At 42.5% G+C, this 20,159-nt stretch overlaps 1 protein-coding gene across 3 annotated transcripts in view; it reads right to left on the bottom strand.

Annotated features, from left to right (window-relative positions):
- Positions 1 to 3,516: 3,516 nt before the first annotated feature.
- Positions 3,517 to 20,159, bottom strand: part of LOC139442120 (symplekin-like) — a 39,813-nt gene continuing 23,170 nt past the window's right edge. For all 3 annotated transcript variants that reach the window (XM_071222921.1, XM_071222922.1, XM_071222923.1), the window contains 14 exons: positions 19,259 to 19,372; positions 17,651 to 17,719; positions 17,380 to 17,476; positions 16,849 to 16,942; positions 15,097 to 15,166; positions 14,167 to 14,275; positions 13,189 to 13,289; positions 12,941 to 13,028; positions 11,695 to 11,799; positions 11,329 to 11,516; positions 10,663 to 10,839; positions 8,033 to 8,806; positions 5,790 to 5,933; positions 3,517 to 4,984 (listed from right to left, as the gene is read on the bottom strand). In XM_071222921.1, the coding sequence (XP_071079022.1) occupies positions 4,877 to 4,984; positions 5,790 to 5,933; positions 8,033 to 8,806; positions 10,663 to 10,839; positions 11,329 to 11,516; positions 11,695 to 11,799; positions 12,941 to 13,028; positions 13,189 to 13,289; positions 14,167 to 14,275; positions 15,097 to 15,166; positions 16,849 to 16,942; positions 17,380 to 17,476; positions 17,651 to 17,719; positions 19,259 to 19,372 (2,238 nt within the window). In that variant the 3' untranslated portion in view covers positions 3,517 to 4,876. The remainder of the gene's footprint in view (positions 4,985 to 5,789; positions 5,934 to 8,032; positions 8,807 to 10,662; positions 10,840 to 11,328; positions 11,517 to 11,694; positions 11,800 to 12,940; positions 13,029 to 13,188; positions 13,290 to 14,166; positions 14,276 to 15,096; positions 15,167 to 16,848; positions 16,943 to 17,379; positions 17,477 to 17,650; positions 17,720 to 19,258; positions 19,373 to 20,159) is intronic.

The raw sequence follows: 20,159 nt of genomic DNA, 5'->3' as shown, positions 1-20,159 counted from the left end.
ATATTTTGTTCGTATAGTCCTCGCCACTTGAAATAGTGAGTGAGTGGGTATGGTTTTACGCCGCTTTTAGCAATATTCCTGCAATATCATGGCGAGGGACATCAGAAATGGGCTTCACACATTGTACCCATGTCGGGATTCGAACCCGGGTCTTCGGCGTGACGAGCGAACGCTTTAACCACTAGGCTACCTGACCGACACACTTGAAATAAAATTACGAAATATAGCGATAATTAATTAATGATGATAGCTGTATCTCAACTATTAAGGGTAAACAAGACCTTCCAGCGATAAGGAATGTTACTTACAGTAATGACAAACATTGTAAAGTTCGCTTTTCAAGAAGTATTCATTTTGTTGGCGAGAACCATCATGATTGAGTTTTAATTGGTCACGTGGTTACAATTCGGGGAAGGATCGACAGCCAGGTCACTGCAATCGGCTATTGTCATCAGTGCGTGCTGTTATGTCACTCCAGGAAGGTTAAGGCCGCCCATTAGTTCAACAGTTGTCACTCACTCGTCAATAATCACTGAAGCTTACGTAAAATATATTCAGGCATCTTCTCGCAAGCTATGGACCCAGGGGAAACAAATGTCTCTCTCTAATGTCTTATTGTAGCGAAATGTCCCGTATGGAATTCAAGGTATGTTTAAACATATAATTGATATATTGCATAAACAGACTCTACGTACAACGCATTTCACGTCAAACACAAAGATAAACATACAAAATTGGCAATGCATGCATATTTCCCATTCAATTAGCCATAAGTGGACCGGTGAAGATCCGGATCTTCAGCAACCTATACTTGCCGTAAGAGGCGACTATGCTTGTCGTAAGAGGCGACTAACGGGATCGGGTTGTCAGACTCGCTGACTTGGTTGATGCATGTCAGCGTATCCCAATTTCGTAGATCGGCGCTCACGACGTCAATCACTGGATGTCTGGTCCAGACTCGATTATTTACAGACAGCGGTCATGTTGCGGGAATATTGTTGAGTGCGATGTCAAACAATGAATAAACATTCATGTATAATATCGTCAAAACCACAGTTCGCTGTCATGACGTGCAGAAAGATGTATGGAATAGGCCCATTGCAGGTCACGTGTCTTCCAGGGTTCGTGTCTGGGTGCATGAATATGTGTTTCAGTATTCAACATTCAGACCGTGTGCGTGCGTGTGCGTGTGCGCGTGTGTGTGTGCGTGCGCGCGTGCGGTTCGTGTCTGCGTCTAATCATTTCTGTACGCGTCTGTTATATATTCCGTGTCTATGTTTGGGAAAGCATGAATGATTTACTTCCTGGATTAAGGCTGACGCTGTGCCTTGCGTTCAGGCCCAATTGCTGACCAAACAAATGTGTATCATAAACCTGTTAGTGTTTGTCTGCGTTTACAAAAGCTTAAGACGATCATGCAACTGATGTTTTAGAGTATATCTCAACAGATGTCAATGAATTATGCATAAGGGGAAACATTATTGACATATTTGTTGTTGACGTTTGCATGGGTAATGTATGTTTGAGTTCGTCATCCAAGCATGGCGACATAGCAAGTCGCCGGGCGGTCCTTTAGGCTCCTTGAATGTTGTCAAACCGACACGTCAGTGAAGTCATTATGTACATTAACCACATAATCTGGCGTTTTTTTTCTTTGAAGAAAAATGGATACCTCTAAATTCAACACGCGTGAATAGCCAGATTAGACATTGTTCTTCAGCAACTAGCGAGTGAGTGAGTTTGGTTTAACGCCGCTTTTAACAGTATTCCAGTTATATCACGGCGTGTCAGCTTGATGTGGGAGGAAAGCCCGAAGTGATGCAGGTCTCAGACGTTTACCACTTCGGTGAAACCCACGAGCACGGGTATGGTGCTGACAAACCTAGAAACATAATTGGAGCGAACCGGGATTCGAACCCACAATCATAGGTTTCTGGGTGCCCAAGGGACGCAACTCTGCCCAGCGAATCGCGGCGCCTTGGACGACTGGACCACCCGTGCCCCCCTCTTCAGCAACTAAGGCGAATAACGGGAGGGTGGTCAGGCTGGCTGACTTGGTAGATGTCTACAGTTGGCCTTCTCGTGTTTGTTGCCGTGAGCTGGTGTCCGGCAACGCAAAGTGTCTTCCTCGAGTTAATCCCGGAGCCCTAGCTGCTTCAGAACAACATCCTGCCTTTGTCAAGATTAATGTGATAATGAATCCATGAGTCATTAAAGGTGTCAGGGCTACTTATGATGTTTATGCAGAACCTAGCAGGTGGAATCATAGTGTTTCGTTTATTCTTTCTAGAGGAGGTGGGTCAAGGCTCCTTACCCCACGTTCCTGCTGTGATATGCTGGAATACTGCTAAAACTACAGTAAAAGCAATGTAAAAATCTTCCTTAGATCAGCTGAACTGAGGCTTCAAAGCTTCTTTCAGTGCTTTGCTGTACAGTGTTTGTTAACAAGCCCTCCTGGACCCGAACTAAGTCATACACTGTACACAGGCATTGATAAAGACACAGAAGATTGTGAGGTTTACCTCATGTTTTACATTATCCTTGATGGAACCAAATACTACTACAGGCGACCCAGCTATGAAGATCATGTAAAACAAGTTTGATCCATAGCCTACTTCAAAATTGAAGTTATGTTGATGACATGCTAATTGCCTGTGACTTTTTTCCTTATTGCCTGTCAATAATTGAGTCTGGACCAGAAAAACCTGAGATTGATATAATGAGCAATGTCCCAGGCGGTGGGGGACATACTGGCACTGACTGACCTCCTCATCCATCTTGTCCAACAAACACTGGTTGCTGGGCCCTTGAATCCTCATGGATTTTTACCTTGACCTTGACCTTTAACATCAGCTAATAAAGTACCAAAACATGAATTAAAAGAAATAATATTCCTTATTTCGAAATATGAGTGAGTATGGTTTTATGCCGCTTTTAGCAATATTCCAGTAATACCACGGCGGGGGACACCAGAACCCCGGTCTTCCGTGTGAGGAGCGAATGCTGAATGCTTTAACCACTAGGCTACCCGACCCCCCCCCACCCCCCGTTGAGATTGATGACATGCATCAACCAAGCCAGCGAGCCTGACCACCTGATCCTGTTAGTTGCCTCTTATGACAAGCATAATCGCCTTTGATGGCAAGCATGGGTTGCTGAAGACCTATTGTAAGGGGATACCCACGGGTATGCAGATGTGCAAGAGTGAGTGAGTGAGTATGGTTTTATGCCGCTTTTGGCAATATTCCGGGAATATCATAGCGGGGGACACCAGAAATGGGGTTCACACAATTTACCCCTTTGGGGAATCAAACCCAGGTCTTCGGCGTGACGAGCAACTGCTTAAACCACTAGGCTACCTGACTGCCCCAGATGTATAAGCGCATGTAGTGAGAACATGGTGTGATGGTGGTGCCATTTGATAAAGAAATAAAAAATAAAGTGGTTTACAAAGAAATTGTACCAGTTGGCAGCTATATGCACATAACAACACACAAATTCCACATTTCTGTAATTTATTTCACTGTATGTTACTCCATACATAACAGTACTCTGTACATCACCATGGAAACATTAGATAAACGTAAATCGACAGTTGTTGACATGACAATAGCAGCAAATGTTCAAATATTACAAGCAGTCATTACAGAGCTAGTCAGATAACACATACAAGATGGTGCCAACCCCCTAATGTACACCGGGTGCCAACCCCCTAATGCTACCTCTGATGCCAACCCCCTAATGGTACACCGGGTGCCAACCCCCTAATGCTACATCTGATGCCAACTCCCTAATGCTACCTCTGATGCCAACCCCCTAATGGTACACCGGGTGCCAACCCCCTAATGGTACACCGGATGCTAAGCCCTGTTAAGTGGTATTCCGGATGCCGCAGTGCAGTACACCGGATGCCATGAAATGTGTATCTGGTATGTGGATGCCAATATTTCAATGTTGAAATTAAGTTTTCATTTTTTTGTCCAAAGGGTGACACACCAATCAATTACTTAGCCCTAAGCTTATGAGCCCAAAACCAATCAATTACTTAGCCCTAAGCTTATGAGCACGCATGGTCAGGCATTCTACCCCCATCTTATTTACTTGTACAGCTGTGGCCCTTATGTCTTAAGACTTCTTAAACTAGATGCCAAGGTAAATGCCAGCTGACTAGAGATGTGGGGTTGGCACCTTCACACAAGAAATCACGCATGTGTGTGCGCAAGTGTGTGCGCGAGTGTGTGCACGTGTATGTGCGCGAGTGTGTGCGAAAGTGTGTGCGCGAGTGTGTGCGTGAGTGTGTGCGCGAGTATGTGTGTGAGATGATTTGTAACAAGACGATAACATGATGGGACACTTGAATCTACGAACAAAACAACATGCAACAGAAGGTGCTGGATCGATCACCATGATTTTACGATGAACAACTAAACGGGAAAGATGAACTACACAATATTTTTCTTTGATTTTAGTCTTAGATCCCAGAAATATTGTACATTTTCTTCTTGACTGGTTCATAGATGAAGTGGTCTCATGAATCTACTGTTGATAGCACTGCTGATTCCCATCCTCAACAATGAGCAGTTCTTGCTCAACAACCATCTTTATAATCAGAAAAACATAAACCATTTGCACCACATCATCAACATCCATTCTCTGTACAGTAACTTGCCATCGACTTCTCTACACACAGCGGAACAATGCACCAATGTTCCATCAACAGAGCCTCGCTGTTAAATCAACAAAGTCCCACTTTTCCAACAGTAAAGCCTCTCTGTTCCATCAGTAAAGCCTCTCTGTTCCCTCATCAGAACCGCACTGTCCATCAGTAAATCAGTATATATACACTATTCTGTGGTAATCACTGACACTCGGGGTATCATGATTTCTTGGTGCGAGAGCTTCTCCTTGTGACTGGTGAGGTTTTCGGTGCAGCCTTCCCGCCGCGACCTCTACGACTTCGACCCACTTTCTTCTCTGCTGGTGCCTGTGGAAAAAACATTGAAGAAAGTCAACGAAACAAAAACAATAATATACAGAAAACAATATTGCCATGTTCCTCCCCATTCCTTCAAACCTCTTGTAGTCAATCCCGTACAAAGCCAGTATGTATAGAACAAATGTCAAACAATGAAGACGTAATGGGACTCATATAGAATGACAGCATCTTGGTTCAATCACATTCATACTAGTTGGCTACACCAGTTACCCACCTAAGTTTCTTTCTGAGGCAAGGGAGTAAACTTAGTGTAAAAAGTCCAGTTTCCACCCTTGCTGAGCTAGGCTGGAATTATGGAGTGATATTTTGGCTGGACTGAGTCTATGCATAGCCCTATCAAAATCGCGACTTGCAGTTTGTAAACAACATGGATCTCAACATGTAGATTTCAGTTAACTGAAGGATCGGCAAAGGATGTGTACTGTCATTTTTCCTAACCTTTTCATGTCCTTTATCAATGTGCTCACATTATTTGATGCACTTCACAAGGTAAGACACGTTTTATTACAGTATAGATCTTGATTATCGATCAGATCATCTTGGCTGGGCACACCATTTTGTTTGAAGCAAATGCAAGTGATATGAGAGGTGGAAACTGATTGGTCATAAGGGCATAAAAGGGAAATAACTCGTAATAGTCACTGATGGCGCTATGATCGAGCTCAGAAATTCTAGCGCACTTCGGCAAGTGTGGAGACTGGACTTGGAGTTAACTCCCTTGTTGTTGTTAGTTTGCAGCCCTACCCTCACCACATACCACCACCAGTCCCCCTCACTGACCCACAGTACCCACCTGTTCCTCCTCCTCCTGGGTGTCCATCGCCTCCTCCTGACTGCCACCACCCTGCTCCCCCAGGTCTAGCGACCCCTCCCCTAGGGAGCTCTCCGCTGTCTCCATGGCCTCCGTCTCTGTGCTGGCCCCGCCCTCCTCGGACACCTGCACACAGAGCACACACCTCCCAGGTCAACATTTCTCTGCCAGCATAGGTTGCTTAGGATCAGTTCAAGCCTGGACTCCCCTCCCCATAGGGTCACAGCGAGTACCATATTTTCTTGAGTATAGTGCGCACCCGGGTATAATGCGCACCCCCTCTAGTAGGTTCAATATTTTGGAAAAAAAATAAATTTGAGTATCATGCGCAGAAAAAAATTACACTGTACCCCTTCAGCGAAGTCCGGCAAACGAACGGGTGATGAGAAACTTTGTCAGTAAAAATTCAAAATTTGAGATAAAAAATCACCAGACATGCTGATTTACCGTTTAAATTGTATTTTTTGTTCAGAGAGGCATTATTTTATATCCAGGGATTAAGATTACCTTCTGTATTTTCTCATAAACTAAGCCGGACACAGCAATCAGCTGTACACACGTTTTCTTGGAATTTACCAGTGATTCGGTCAAGACACACCCAATGATATAACTTTACAGTATTTTAATGCAAGGATCGGCAAAATTTGTATCTGAAACTACTTTTTGTATCAGGAATAATATATTCCAATATCTTGTTAATATAGATGCAGCTTTTACTAAACATATTTAAAATAATAATAACCCTAAGCGAAGCAGCTGATCGCTATTGCCGGGTATTTTTTTTTACATGGAACCAGTCTGACCAGTCACCGTCAAGGCTCCCGTGCACGTGATTGCGTGATCGCGAGAATTACGTGTTGACATAGAATCGTTCAACAAAAACAAATATGACTTTTAGCGAATCAAAGTATGGCATTTATGATATATGTATCCATCCTTTGTCAACTAAAGTTCATTTCAAGGCGTCAATAGCGGTAATCTGACAGTGGTTGCTGTTAATAACGGTGAGTTGTGCGATCTTCCGATCGCTTCACACAGGATTTTGCCGAAATTAATTCAAACAATATTAAAAGGAATTTTGAATAAAATTAATGAAATAAGTTACAAACATAAGTCCAGATATACAAAGAACACCTTTTATAGCCAGACAGTGTAATTACATGAATAATTTGCGAACTTCAGTATGGATTTGTTGACATGGTATTTCCGGTGTTACATGCTCACGGTAATGTCTTTCCATGGGCGAAAAAACATCAAAACTCATTAATTCGTGTATAATGTGCACCCCCTTCTACACAGCTGTGTTTTTTGGAAAACAAGTGCGCACTATTCTCAAGAAAATATGGTAGTAGGAGGGGTGTACAGGATTTCAGTTATGTAATCTGAGGTAAATAAGTAAGGATAAGAATTTATGGATGAACTTCTGTATTACAATTAAGAGCGGCGTTTCGGTGTAGGTTCTAACACCGTTATCAAGCAAGTGTTTCGGTGTAGGTTCTAACACCGTTATCAAGCAAGTGTTTCGGTGTAGGTTCTAACACCGTTATCAAGCAAGTGTTTCGGTGTAGGTTCTAACACCGTTATCAAGCAAGTGTTTCGGTGTAGGTTCTAACACCGTTATCAAGCAAGTGTTTCGGTGTAGGTTCTTACACCGTTATCAAGCAAGTGTTTTGGTGTAGGTTCTAACACCGTTATCAAGCTCTTAATTGTAATAAAGAAGTTGTTCATCCATAAATTCTTATCCTTACTTAGTACTCCAATTTCTAAATGCCTATCAAAGAAGTTAATCCGAGGTAAAGCCCATTGAGGCCCCAACAAACCAACATCAGTCACAACTTGGGCAAATCTTTGAATCAACCCCACAACCAGCAGATTATGGAAGAAAAGGGACACATCTCTGCACAGAGGTTTGCTTTGCTATAGAGTGAGTTAGAAAGTTGGGTTTAATACCGCTTTTTTGCTTTAGAACAGAGGGTTACCCACACCTAGAAAACTAGAAAAAAATTAATAGTGCCCCTTTGGTAGCATACATATTTATTTTTAAATCAAAGTATTTTGTTATTTCAATTATTTGTTTATTCGCTTGAAATTTTAAGTTTTTCCTTGTTATTTTGATTATATTTTTGAAAAATTTCAATTATTTTCTCAATACTTTGAGTTTTTCCTCGCTATTCCGATCATATTTTTATATTTTCAGTTAATCCATGTAACTACATCTTCCTCACCTCGGACTTGGGCTCCACTTGTGGCTCGTCATCTTCTCCAACTTCATCCAGCACCTTCATCCCTTCTTCAGTCAGCTCCTCTTTCAGCTCCTCTTTCACCGTCACTTCCTCCACACACTTCTCTTCTTCTTTCTCCTTCTCTTGTCTCTCCTTTTCTTCTTTCTCTCGTCTTTCCTTTTCCTCTCTCTCTTTTTCCATTTTATCTCGCCTCTCCTTCTCCATTTTATCTTGTCTCTCTTTCTCTTTCTTCAACCTCTCCTTTTCAGTTCTTTCTTGTTCTAATCTGTCTTTTTCTGCTTTTTCCACTGCCAGCTTTTCTTCCCTTTCTTTCTTTTTCCTTACTTCTTCCTTTTCTTTCTCTCGCCTCTGCTTTTCTTCTTCATCTTGCTTCTCCTTCTTTATAGCCTTCTCCTGCTCTTCCTTCTCCTTCCGTTCTCTCTCCAACTGTTGTTTCTTCTCCACTTCTAATTTCTCCTTTTCTTTCTTCTCTCTCTCCAGTTTGTCTCTCTCTGCCTTCTGTTTCTCTTTTTCCAATTTCTCTTTTTCCAATTTCTCCTTTTCCCTCATTTCCCTATCTGCTTTCTCCTTTTCGCTTTTTTCTTTCTCCGCCCTCTCCCGAGCTATTCGCTCAGCTTCTAACTTGACAAATGTTTCCTCTTCCTCTTTCTGCTTGGCCTTCTTCTCGGCCTCAACACGCGCTGCTTCGGCTTTCCGCTGCTCCTCCAGTGGGTCTGTCTCCAGCACCGTCATGATGCCCTTCGGGATGTGGGCTTGCTGAAGACACAAGTCGCAAAATCACATAGCAAACAAGTGAGTGAGTGAGGGAGTGATTTGGGTTTAACGCCGCTTTGAACAGTATTCCAGTTATATCATGGCGTGTCAGCTTAATGTTGGAGGAAAGCTCGAAGTAATGTAGGTCTCAGACGTTTACCACTTAGGTGAAACCACAGTTGTGGTGCTGACAAACCTGGAAACATAAGCGGGGTGAACCGGGATTCGAACCCACAATCATAGATTTCTGGTGTGCCCAAGGGACGCAACTCTGCACAGCAAATAGTGGCGCCTTAGACTACTGGGCCACCCGTGCCCCCCATAGCAAACAAGAAAAGTGTCTGTCTTATGCAAGACAACTTTAAAACTGAAAGTACTATGCCTCTAACAACATTGATAAGACAGTTTTATGCACTTCTGGTTTAGTGACATTACTTCTGGTTTGGAAATGTCCTGATTTTTTACCTTATTTCATAATTTGACCTGTAGTGACCTTGCCCTTATATGGAGGTCTTGATGCAACCGAGATCCTACCTAAGAGATCATATACTAAGTTTCATCAAATTCCAATAATAAATAATCACGTTCCCTTGTACTGAAGCTTCTTGAAGCCCAACCACACTGAGTGACCTTGACCTTCAATGTCATCCTATCACATGCCAGAACATTACTTGCTGCAAACTTGGTGTGAAGTATGAAGTCACCATATCACACTGCCACAAAGGGTTAATATCCCTGTTATGACCTCACAAAGGGTTTTATATCTAAGTTATGACCATCCCAAGGGGTATATATCCAAGTCATGACCTCCCCAAGGGGTTTATAAGCCAGACATGACCTCACAAAGGGTTTATATCCCAGTTATGACCTCACAAAGGGTTTTATATCCAAGTTATGACCTCACAAGGGATTTATATCCAAACTATGACCTCACAAGGGGTTCATATCCAAGTCATGACCTCCCCAAGGGGTTTATATCCCAGTTATGACCTTACAAAGGGCATATATCCCAGTTATGACTCACAAGGGGTTTATATCCCAGTTATGACTTACAAGGGGTTTATATTCCAGTTCTTACAAAGGGTTTATATTCCAGTTATGACCTTGCAAAAGGGCTTATATCCCAGTTATGACTCACAAGGGGTATATATCCCAGTTATGACTCACAAGGGGTATATATCCCAGTTATGACTCACAAGGGGTATATATCCCAGTTATGACTCACAAGGGGTATATATCCCAGTTATGACTCACAAGGGGCTTATATCCCAGTTATGACTCACAAGGGGTATATATCCCAGTTATGACTCACAAGGGGTATATATCCCAGTTATGACTCACAAGGGGTATATATCCCAGTTATGACTCACAAGGGGTATATATCCCAGTTATGACTCACAAGGGGTATATATCCCAGTTATGACTCACAAGGGGTATATATCCCAGTTATGACTCACAAGGGGTATATATCCCAGTTATGACTCACAAGGGGTATATATCCCAGTTATGACTCACAAGGGGTATATATCCCAGTTATGACTCACAAGGGGTATATATCCCAGTTATGACTCACAAGGGGTATATATCCCAGTTATGACTCACAAGGGGTATATATCCCAGTTATGACTCACAAGGGGTATATATCCCAGTTATGACTCACAAGGGGTATATATCCCAGTTATGACTCACAAGGGGTATATATCCCAGTTATGACTCACAAGGGGTTTATATCCCAGTTATGACATCACAAGTTTTTTTTTATCCCAGTTATGACCTCACCATGATACTGCTGGAGAGAACAACTAACAAGTCGGATGAGTGCAAAAAACAGCAAACTTGATGAATGTGACCTTTCGTACCTGTTGTGAAGTGAATGCTTTAACATGACACAGAAGTGGCTCGCGGATGTCGGGGCAGATCTCGAAGGCGTTCTTCAGCTGGGAGGCTGGGAGCTGCAGGAGAACCTGGTAGGACTGGGGCTTGGTGCGCTGGCAGCACTTGACAAACCCCTCCCATACCTTCTTCTGCTTCCACACCTAGCAACAGTGAGTGAGTGAGTGAGTGAATGAGTGAATGAGGTTGAGTGAGGTTGAGTGAGTGAGTGAGTGAGTGAGTGAGTGAGGTAGGTGAAATGGGTTTAACAAAATGTTCAAGATTACGGCACGTACAGATTGCTGTCAATGTACTCAGGCCGTGTTAATGTGTAAGAGTAACAATAAGTGTAGCACAAATCCACACAAAAATCTCTAGTTTTTGGAAATTAATATTAAACATCAAGAAAATGTTTGGAAATATCTATTTGAAAAATTCAGCAAGTCTTCACTTCAGAAATGCAATATTTCACCTCAAGAAGAGCCCAGTGGGACACTACAGCCATGAGTCTGAAACCGGAGTCAAGCACGTCTTTCCGTCTCATAACCTCAGATAATAAAAATGTGTACATCACCAAAAGTATATACTGATATCCAAATATGATGCTCACATGTCTCAGGTAGTTAATAACAAGGATTTCACCGACTCCCTACCTGTTTGATGATGAGTCTCTGTAGGATGTTCATGACGAAGCCAATGAGTCGTGGGTACATTGACAGTGACTGCAGCACCGTCCTCATCAGCAACGTTGGCAGCGGCGTCTGCTCCATCAGCTGCTGCATGACTATAGCCAACACTTCCTGTGTGTAGATCATCTTCTCACTGAAGCACAGGTTGGCCGCTGGAATAGAGGCACACATCGCTATATTTGTTTACGTTGCAACTAGCACATCAAGGGCAGTAACTCTTACAGACTGTCGTACATATTACACTCTAGGATTAAATGTACTGTTTTCCACCTCATCACCACTAATTGTGGTTACCATTTATCACTGAACACACTCAAGGGTGAGACCTACCTTTGATGATGGTCTTCATGTCACACTTGGCGGGGTCGATGTTGTGGAGGGCTACCAGCAACTCAGCTGGTGTGAGGGGGGATGTGTAGCTGGCCGTGCTGTCGCCTGGCAGGAAGAAACGAGGCCTCAGGAATTAGCTCCATCATTCAATTTATCAGTAACTAAATTAATTGTGAGAGATCTTTTGACATTTGGCTATGCAGGCAATTCGTTTTGCGTTTGTTTCATAAAGCAAAAAGAAAACAGACTAAATGTCTATTGTTTCCTGATTGGCTGATAATAAATGGGTTGGGTCTTCTTACATTATTGTGTTGAATGATGTCACCGATTTCGTATTGTTCAATGCTGTGTACAGATTTTTGTGAATAATGCTCTCAATGCTACTGTCGAACCCAGTCGACAGGCGCATAGTCGAGGACACCCCAAATGAAACTTGCAATAACTGTATAACAAGTAGGCTTTGTGCATCATGTAAGTGACATGAGGTATATATTAATGCTCAGCTTGCAAAATATCAAAACTTTCAGTAGTTTATTTCTTCAATTACACCTTGTTTAATGAAGCACCGACTGTTTGAAATCGTCCACCCTCTTTACAGCGTCTTAGGATAAAACAATTAAGCAGGCTAAAGGTTAAATAAGTTAGTGAAGTTATTATTTTTTGGGTTTATTCACTAGAATTGACTTCAATATGTTTTTGCATTTATAAAAGTCTTAATGTAAAAATTGGTACGCACACTTTGTGTAAATCACCTGATACCCTGGTAGCCAGATTTGGAATTGATAGTCACCGTTTTGGTACCATCAATGAATAACAGCACTTTGACAAATGTTGAAGCACATATTCCCCACGTTCCATACCATATCCCCCATGATGCGTACCACATAATACCTACTATATCCCCAGGATACATACTGTATACCCTCATGTTACAAACCATATCCCCCATGATACATAATGTATCCCCCAAGACATGTACCACATCCCCCAAGATACGTACCATATCCCCAATGATACATAAAGTATCCTCCAAGATATGTACCACATCCCCCATGATATGTACCATATCCCCCTGATACATAACATATACCCGAGATACGTACCACATTCCCCATGATACGGACTATATCCCAGATGATACATAATTCCCCCCCCCCCCCCGATACACACTGTACCCACCCTTCTGTTACATACCGTATCCCCCACTGGTACATACCGTATCTCTCTTCCTCCCCCGAATACATACCGTATCCCCCCATTAGTCGGTGGAAGACTTCTTTCACAACCATTGGATTCAGCTTGATTAGTTTGGGCAGAGCACTGATGACCTCAACCTGAAAAACAACATAATAATTTACTTACTCTCCATAGATCTAGCGATGTGAGAGGTCCTGGAGCTATTGAAATCTTAGTGACTATATCACTGGCAAGCCAAAAGATAATTGTAGCATGATAATGTTTTTCTGACAAAATCCCTGCTGCCATGATTCCTACCTTGGTGAGTCCGGTGAGGACCGGGATGAGGAACCGGACGTCCGGGACGCGTTTCTGGTACAGGTCGCGAATTCTCTCCACCAGCTCCGAAGACGGCAAAGCTTTCAAAGAGAAGACAGCAATACTTATATGTATGGCATATACCTGCTTACTTCTCTGTGTTCTTACCACATTGTGTAGAACATTCTGTGAAAAATACGCCATAACATTAACATCCACTCTTCAACAGGTGAAATCTTCTGACACAAAACTCACCACAGTGAATGAATGAGGGGTCAATACTCTTTCTGTCACTGTGTCCTATTCAAACATTATCATGGCAGTCAGGAAGTATTTGGGTATGTCCAGGTCAGACCAGTGGTTGACAGCATGAGCAACAATCCCTCAACATCCTATCCCAAATGTAGTCAAACAAGCATCCTGAGTCTCAGTATACATCCAGTTTGTGAGGGGCAATTACAGGTCTCAGACTTTTACTATTTTGATGAAACCCATGTGCTGACAGACCTAGAAACATATTAACAAGGAACTCTGCACAACAGATTGCGGCACCTAACCAGTAGATGACTGGGCCACACATACATGGTTCATCATGGATAGGTAAATAGTATTTGCTGACACGCCGTGATATAACTGGAATACTGTTAAAAGCTGCGTTAAACCCAACTCACTCACTCACTCTAACGTCACAATCAGAAATACTCCAGCTACAGGACGACGACCTGTATATAAGTGAGTCTGGACCAGTCAACCCAGTGATTGATATTGTGAGCAACGAGTCACACTGTCTGGGTCTACGATAACCGAGTCTGACCACCTGATCCTTTTGGTCACCCCTTACAACCTGCATCGCTTGCTGGGAACAAATTCTAACCCGGAATCCCCATGGCGACCATGCTGATTAACTTGAGGCAACATATTTTATGTCCACATATTGGAGGACTAATGACAAATGTCCCGGGTCCAGTGTCTGCTTACTTTTGTCTGTGAGGATGTGGATGACTCTCATCACCAGCGTCTCTGCTCCCTTGGGGCAGTTCTCCACCATCGTCAGCAGCTCCGGCGACTGCATCCCCATCCCCTTCACCTGCAACACCGTCACATCTACAGTATGGGGTCAGTGAGTGGAACTCTTAGTGTCAACATGTTGTTTGTTTGTTTATTTGTTTGTTTGTTTGTTGTTTAATGCTGCACTCTGCAATATTCCAGCCATATGAAAGTGACCTGTAAATAATGGACTAGCCAATCCTGTGATTGATTGTGTGAGCAACGATGCATGGGAATGATGACAAGCTACCGAGCCTAACAACAAGCCTATTCTAACTCAGAATCACCATGGGGTATTGATAATCGATTAATAATATAATTAATTATTCTGTATGTGTATAAATAAAAATCACCTATGTAGACCTGCAATTAATCAATTTAATGCTATGTATGAACTTGGTTAAAAACATAAAATTTACTGTTCTGCCTTCTCATTGTCCATCTTATTTTGACATATGCAAACATATCTGTGGAAGTGAATTATTCATCATGTATGAACATTAAATTTTTTTATCCATACAGCATTAACATAAACATTTTACTGATATCGATATCGATATCGCAATATAGGATGACATTCCTAATCAATAGCAATACCTAAAGCTAGTGAACAATGAGAGACAAATGCAATGGGATCATGGTGATGATATCTGGCAGATATTTTGGTTGAAAAATCTGAGGTAATTGTTTTCATTCCCATATTTTCTGGAACAATCGTTTACAAAATATGCCCCCCAAAATACTAAGTCATCATGTTGACACAGATTTAACATCTCTAAGACACAAGCCAGTTCATTATTGTAGACACAGAACGGACAAACTTAAAGTCCAGTTGGTAGTAGCAAGACAGCAACAACTTACAGGTATCTCCAGTACTCTCAGGATGGTCCGCTTGATGTCAGCGGAGGTGGCGGTGTACACGTTGGCCAACCTAAAACACACAGAGGGCTGTCAGTATATGCACACACTGGCTAGGTTAAGACACTGTTTTTTGTGGTTTGATTCACTGGTGGAACATGAGGGACTTATTCATGCATGAGTCTATGCTGGTGTACGAGTCTGTGGTTGGACTTACGGGTGTATGAGTCTGTTGTTGGACTTACTCATGTATGAGTCTGTGGTTGGACTTACGGGTGTATGAGTCTGTGGTTGGACTTACTCATGTATGAGTCTGTGGTTTGACTTACTCGTGTATGAGTCTGTGGTTGGACTTACTCATGTATGAGTCTGTGGTTGGACTTACGGGTGTATGAGTCTGTGGTTGGACTTACTCATGTATGAGTCTGTGGTTGGACTTACGGGTGAATGAGTCTGTGGTTTGACTTACTGGTGTACGAGTTTGTGGTTTGACTTACGGGTGTATGAGTCTGTGGTTGGACTTACGGGTGTACGAGTCTGTGGTTTGACTTACTGGTGTATTAGTCTGTGGTTTGACTTACTGGTGTATTAGTCTGTGGTTTGACTTACTGGTGTACGAGTTTGTGGTTTGACTTACGGGTGTATGAGTCTGTGGTTGGACTTACGGGTGTACGAGTCTGTGGTTTGACTTACTGGTGTATTAGTCTGTGGTTTGACTTACTTGTGTATTAGTCTGTGGTTTGACTTACGGGTGGATGAGTTGGTCGTTTGACTTACGGGTGAATGAGTCTGTGGTTTGACTTACAGGTGGATGAGTCGGTCGTTTGTCTTACGGGTGTACAAGACTGTGGTTTGACTTACGGGTGAATGAGTCTGTGGTTTGACTTACGGGTGTACAAGTCTGTGGTTTGACTTACTGGTGAATGAGTCTGTGGTTTGACTTACTTGTGTATTAGTCTGTGGTTTGACTTACGGGTGGATGAGTTGGTCGTTTGACTTACGGGTGAATGAGTCTGTGGTTTGACTTACGGGTGAATGAGTTGGTCGTTTGACTTTTGGGTGAATGAGTCTGTGGTTTGACTTACAGGTGGATGAGTCGGTCGTTTGTCTTACGGGTGTACAAGACTGTGGTTTGACTTACGGGTGAATGAGTCTGTGGTTTGACTTACGGGTGTACAAGTCTGTGGTTTGACTTACGGGTGAATGAGTCTGTGGTTTGACTTACGGGTGGATGAGTCGGTCGTTTGACTTACTGGTGAATGAGTCTGTGGTTTGACTTACGGGTGGATGAGTCTGTCGTTTGACTCAGGGTGTATGAGTCCGTGGTTTGACTTACTCATGTATGAGTCCGTGGTTTGACTTACTCATGTATGTGTCTGTGGTTGGACTTACTCATGTATGAGTCCATGGTTTGTCTTACTCGTGTATGAGTCTGTGGTTGGACTCAGGGTGTACTAGTCCGTGGTTTGACTTACTCATGTATGAGTCTGTGGTTTGACTTACTCATGTATGAGTCTGTGGTTTGACTTACTCATGTATGAGTCCGTGGTTTGACTTACTCGTGTATGAGTCTGTGGTTTGACTTACTCGTGTATGAGTCTGTGGTTGGACTTACTCGTGTATGAGTCTGTGGTTTGACTTACTCGTGTATGAGTCTGTGGTTGGACTTACTCGTGTATGAGTCTGTGGTTTGACTTACTCGTGTATGAGTCTGTGGTTGGACTTACTCGTGTATGAGTCTGTGGTTGGACTTACTCGTGTATGAGTCTGTGGTTGGACGGGAGGAGCCCCAGGTAGAGGTACAGGTGAGACTTGATCACATCCTCGGTCCAGTGCTCTATGATGTCCACTGTGGGAGAAACACTCTTTAATGACAACAATGAAACACATAATTTATTAACCCGGATATTTGTGATAACAACCCAGTATATGCACAAAATCAATTTTCAGTGTGTATTGGTTGTGTATACAAAACCCAAGAAATATCAAGCTTGGGGAAATCAGTTTTTCGAGTCCCCCAAAAGGGCCCTTAGTTTTGTTTTCAGCAGACAATACAAAAGCAGTTGTGTGAAGATAGTACCATTGGCAAGTAAACAAATGGCTGTCAACTGTCAAGTTTCTGTCAAAATCGGCCAAAACAAGTTACATATGATTAAACTGGAACACAGTCACTTACAAGCAGAGTTAACCTCATGTACTGAAACCATGTATATAACAGCTGCATGGACTACACTATGGACAATATACTTCAACACTTCAATGTTTTTTCCAAATTTATTTCCCGACCTGAGAGTGTGGAGCGAAGGACACGGATGGTTTGGTTGGAGTCTGACGGTGGAGGCCGTGGCAGCAACAACTTCTTCAAGTGAACTAGAGCATATTTCTGGTATAAAAACAAAGAAAAACAATAAATACGAACCAATCATAATATCCATCTTTCTGTAATTTTTCTGGCATCAGCCTACTTATCATGTCACACTTGTTTGTCTACTGGTGAATATGGACACATGTAACACAATCTCCCTGTCTAGATTAACACTCTCCAGTATCTACATACCTCAACTGGTGACTGCATGCTGGGTTTATTATATAACTCTTTGGTTGTCTCAATTGCCATGTTACGCACCTGAAACAACAAGGTGCAGATAAAAGCAGTGAGTTAAGAACAACTACCACATCAAAGACTTCATGATCTAGTAATTAATGAAAATACATGCCACGAAAGCCACTTTGTATTGCGATAGGGTCAATGTACTGATCGTTTCTGACTGGTGTTTGGCGCCATAACCATGGCAACAGCTACATCAGTCATGGTGGTCAGTAAAGTAGGAAGCATTAATGGGAGAGACAAGCTCTGCATGATCTGGATACTTTGGGGTCAAGTGCCACGTCATGTGTGGAAACAACATGGTTCTGTATGTTCAGACAACTTGTGTGAGAGAACCAGGACAACACAAGATCAGACTGGTTACTGCTTGGTTCCAGAGTTGGATATATTGGTCCTGTGTGGTGAATGATAAAACAGGGCTTTTTTTAACAGCTTATGTGTCCCAGTTACAGTGGACCCCTGTTATAGTGGACCTCTGATACAGTGGTCCCATTACAGTGAAACCCTGTCACAGTGGACCCATTACAGTGAAACCCTGTCTAAGTGGTCCCCTGTCACAGTTGACTCTTGTCACAGGGGAAACCTGATATAGTGGACCCATTACAGTGAAACCCTGTCACAGTGGACCCCTGTCACCGTGGAACCCTGATACAGTGGACCCTTGTCACAGTGGAACCCTGATACAGTGAATCCATTAGATTGAAACCCTGTCACAGTGGTCCCATTACAGTGAAACCCTGTCACAGTGGTCCCATTACAGTGAAACCCTGTCACGTTGGTCCCATTACAGTGAAACCCTGTCACGTTGGTCCCATTACAGTGAAACCCTGTCACGTTGGTCCCATTACAGTGAAACCCTGTCACGTTGGTCCCATTACAGTGAAACCCTGTCACAGTGGTCCCATTACAGTGAAACCCTGTCACAGTGGTCCCATTACAGTGAAACCCTGTCACAGTGGTCCTGTCACAGTGAAACCCTGTCACGTTGGTCTCATTACAGTGAAACCCTGTCACAGTGGTCCCATTACAGTGAAACCCCTGTCACGTTGGTCTCATTACAGTGAAACCCGGTCACAGTGGTCCCATTACAGTGAAACCCTGTCACAGTGGTCCCATTACAGTGAAACACTGTCACAGTGGTCCTGTCACAGTGAAACCCTGTCACGTTGGTCCCATTACAGTGAAACCCTGTCACGTTGGTCCCATTACAGTGAAATGTGTCACAGTGGTCCTGTCACAGTGAAACCTTGTTATAGTGAAACCCTGCTACAGTGAAACCCTGATACAGTGGACCCCATTTATCCCAATTCCCTCTTTTCCTGATGATTATCACTGGGAATGCCATTGCAAGTGATATTACTATGTATACTACTAAGAAGCTAAAAAAACACCCTAATTTGTCAGATTAACTATAGTCATATGAAAAAAAAGCATGTTCTTAAACTTTTTCTTGGAGATCCTGGGAGACCATGGAGGGGTTATTGGGCTGTGACGACTGAGCGAAGTGAGAGATGAGAAATAACACAAGAACAAAGACTAGAGTGGGAAAATACTCACATCCGCCTCATAGTGGGATGTCAGATCTAGAAGGACGTCCAGGAACCGCAGTCTCTGGGATGGCCTCATCAGAATCAGATCCTTTAACACTGCCATCCCTATGTCAAGCCGAGCCTGAAAGATTGATTGTTATGTCTAGACAGCCCTGAAAGATTGTACAGTACACATACTGTACACATACAATACATACAGTACACATACAGTACATGTACAGTACACATACAGTTCATACAGTACACATACAGTACACATACAACACATACAGTACACATACAGTATACATACAGTACACATACAGTATACATACAACACATACAGTACACATACAACACATACAGTACACATACAACACATACAGTACACATACAGTATACATACAACACACATACAGTATACATACAGTACACATACAACACACATACAGTACACATACAACACACATACAGTATACATACAGTATACATACAACACACATACAGTATACATACAGTACACATACAGTATACATACAGTACACATACAGTATACATACAGTACACATACAACACACATACAGTATACATACAGTATACATACAGTACACATACAGTATACATACAGTACACATACAGTATACATACAGTACACATACAGTATACATACAGTACACATACAGTATACATACAGTACACATACAACACACATACAGTATACATACAGTACACATACAGTATACATACAGTACACATACAGTATACATACAGTACACATACAGTACACATACAGTATACATACAGTACACATACAACACACATACAGTACACATACAACACACATACAGTATACATACAGTACACATACAACACATACAGTATACATACAGTACACATACAGTATACATACAGTACACATACAGTATACA

The sequence above is a fragment of the Haliotis cracherodii genome, unplaced genomic scaffold (genome assembly GCF_022045235.1).
Source record: "Haliotis cracherodii isolate W230 unplaced genomic scaffold, xgHalCrac1.p SCAF_5, whole genome shotgun sequence".
Classification (NCBI taxonomy): Eukaryota; Metazoa; Mollusca; class Gastropoda; order Lepetellida; family Haliotidae; genus Haliotis; species Haliotis cracherodii.
Note: the sequence above shows the minus strand (reverse complement) of the source record. Positions and strands in the feature narration are given on the sequence as shown.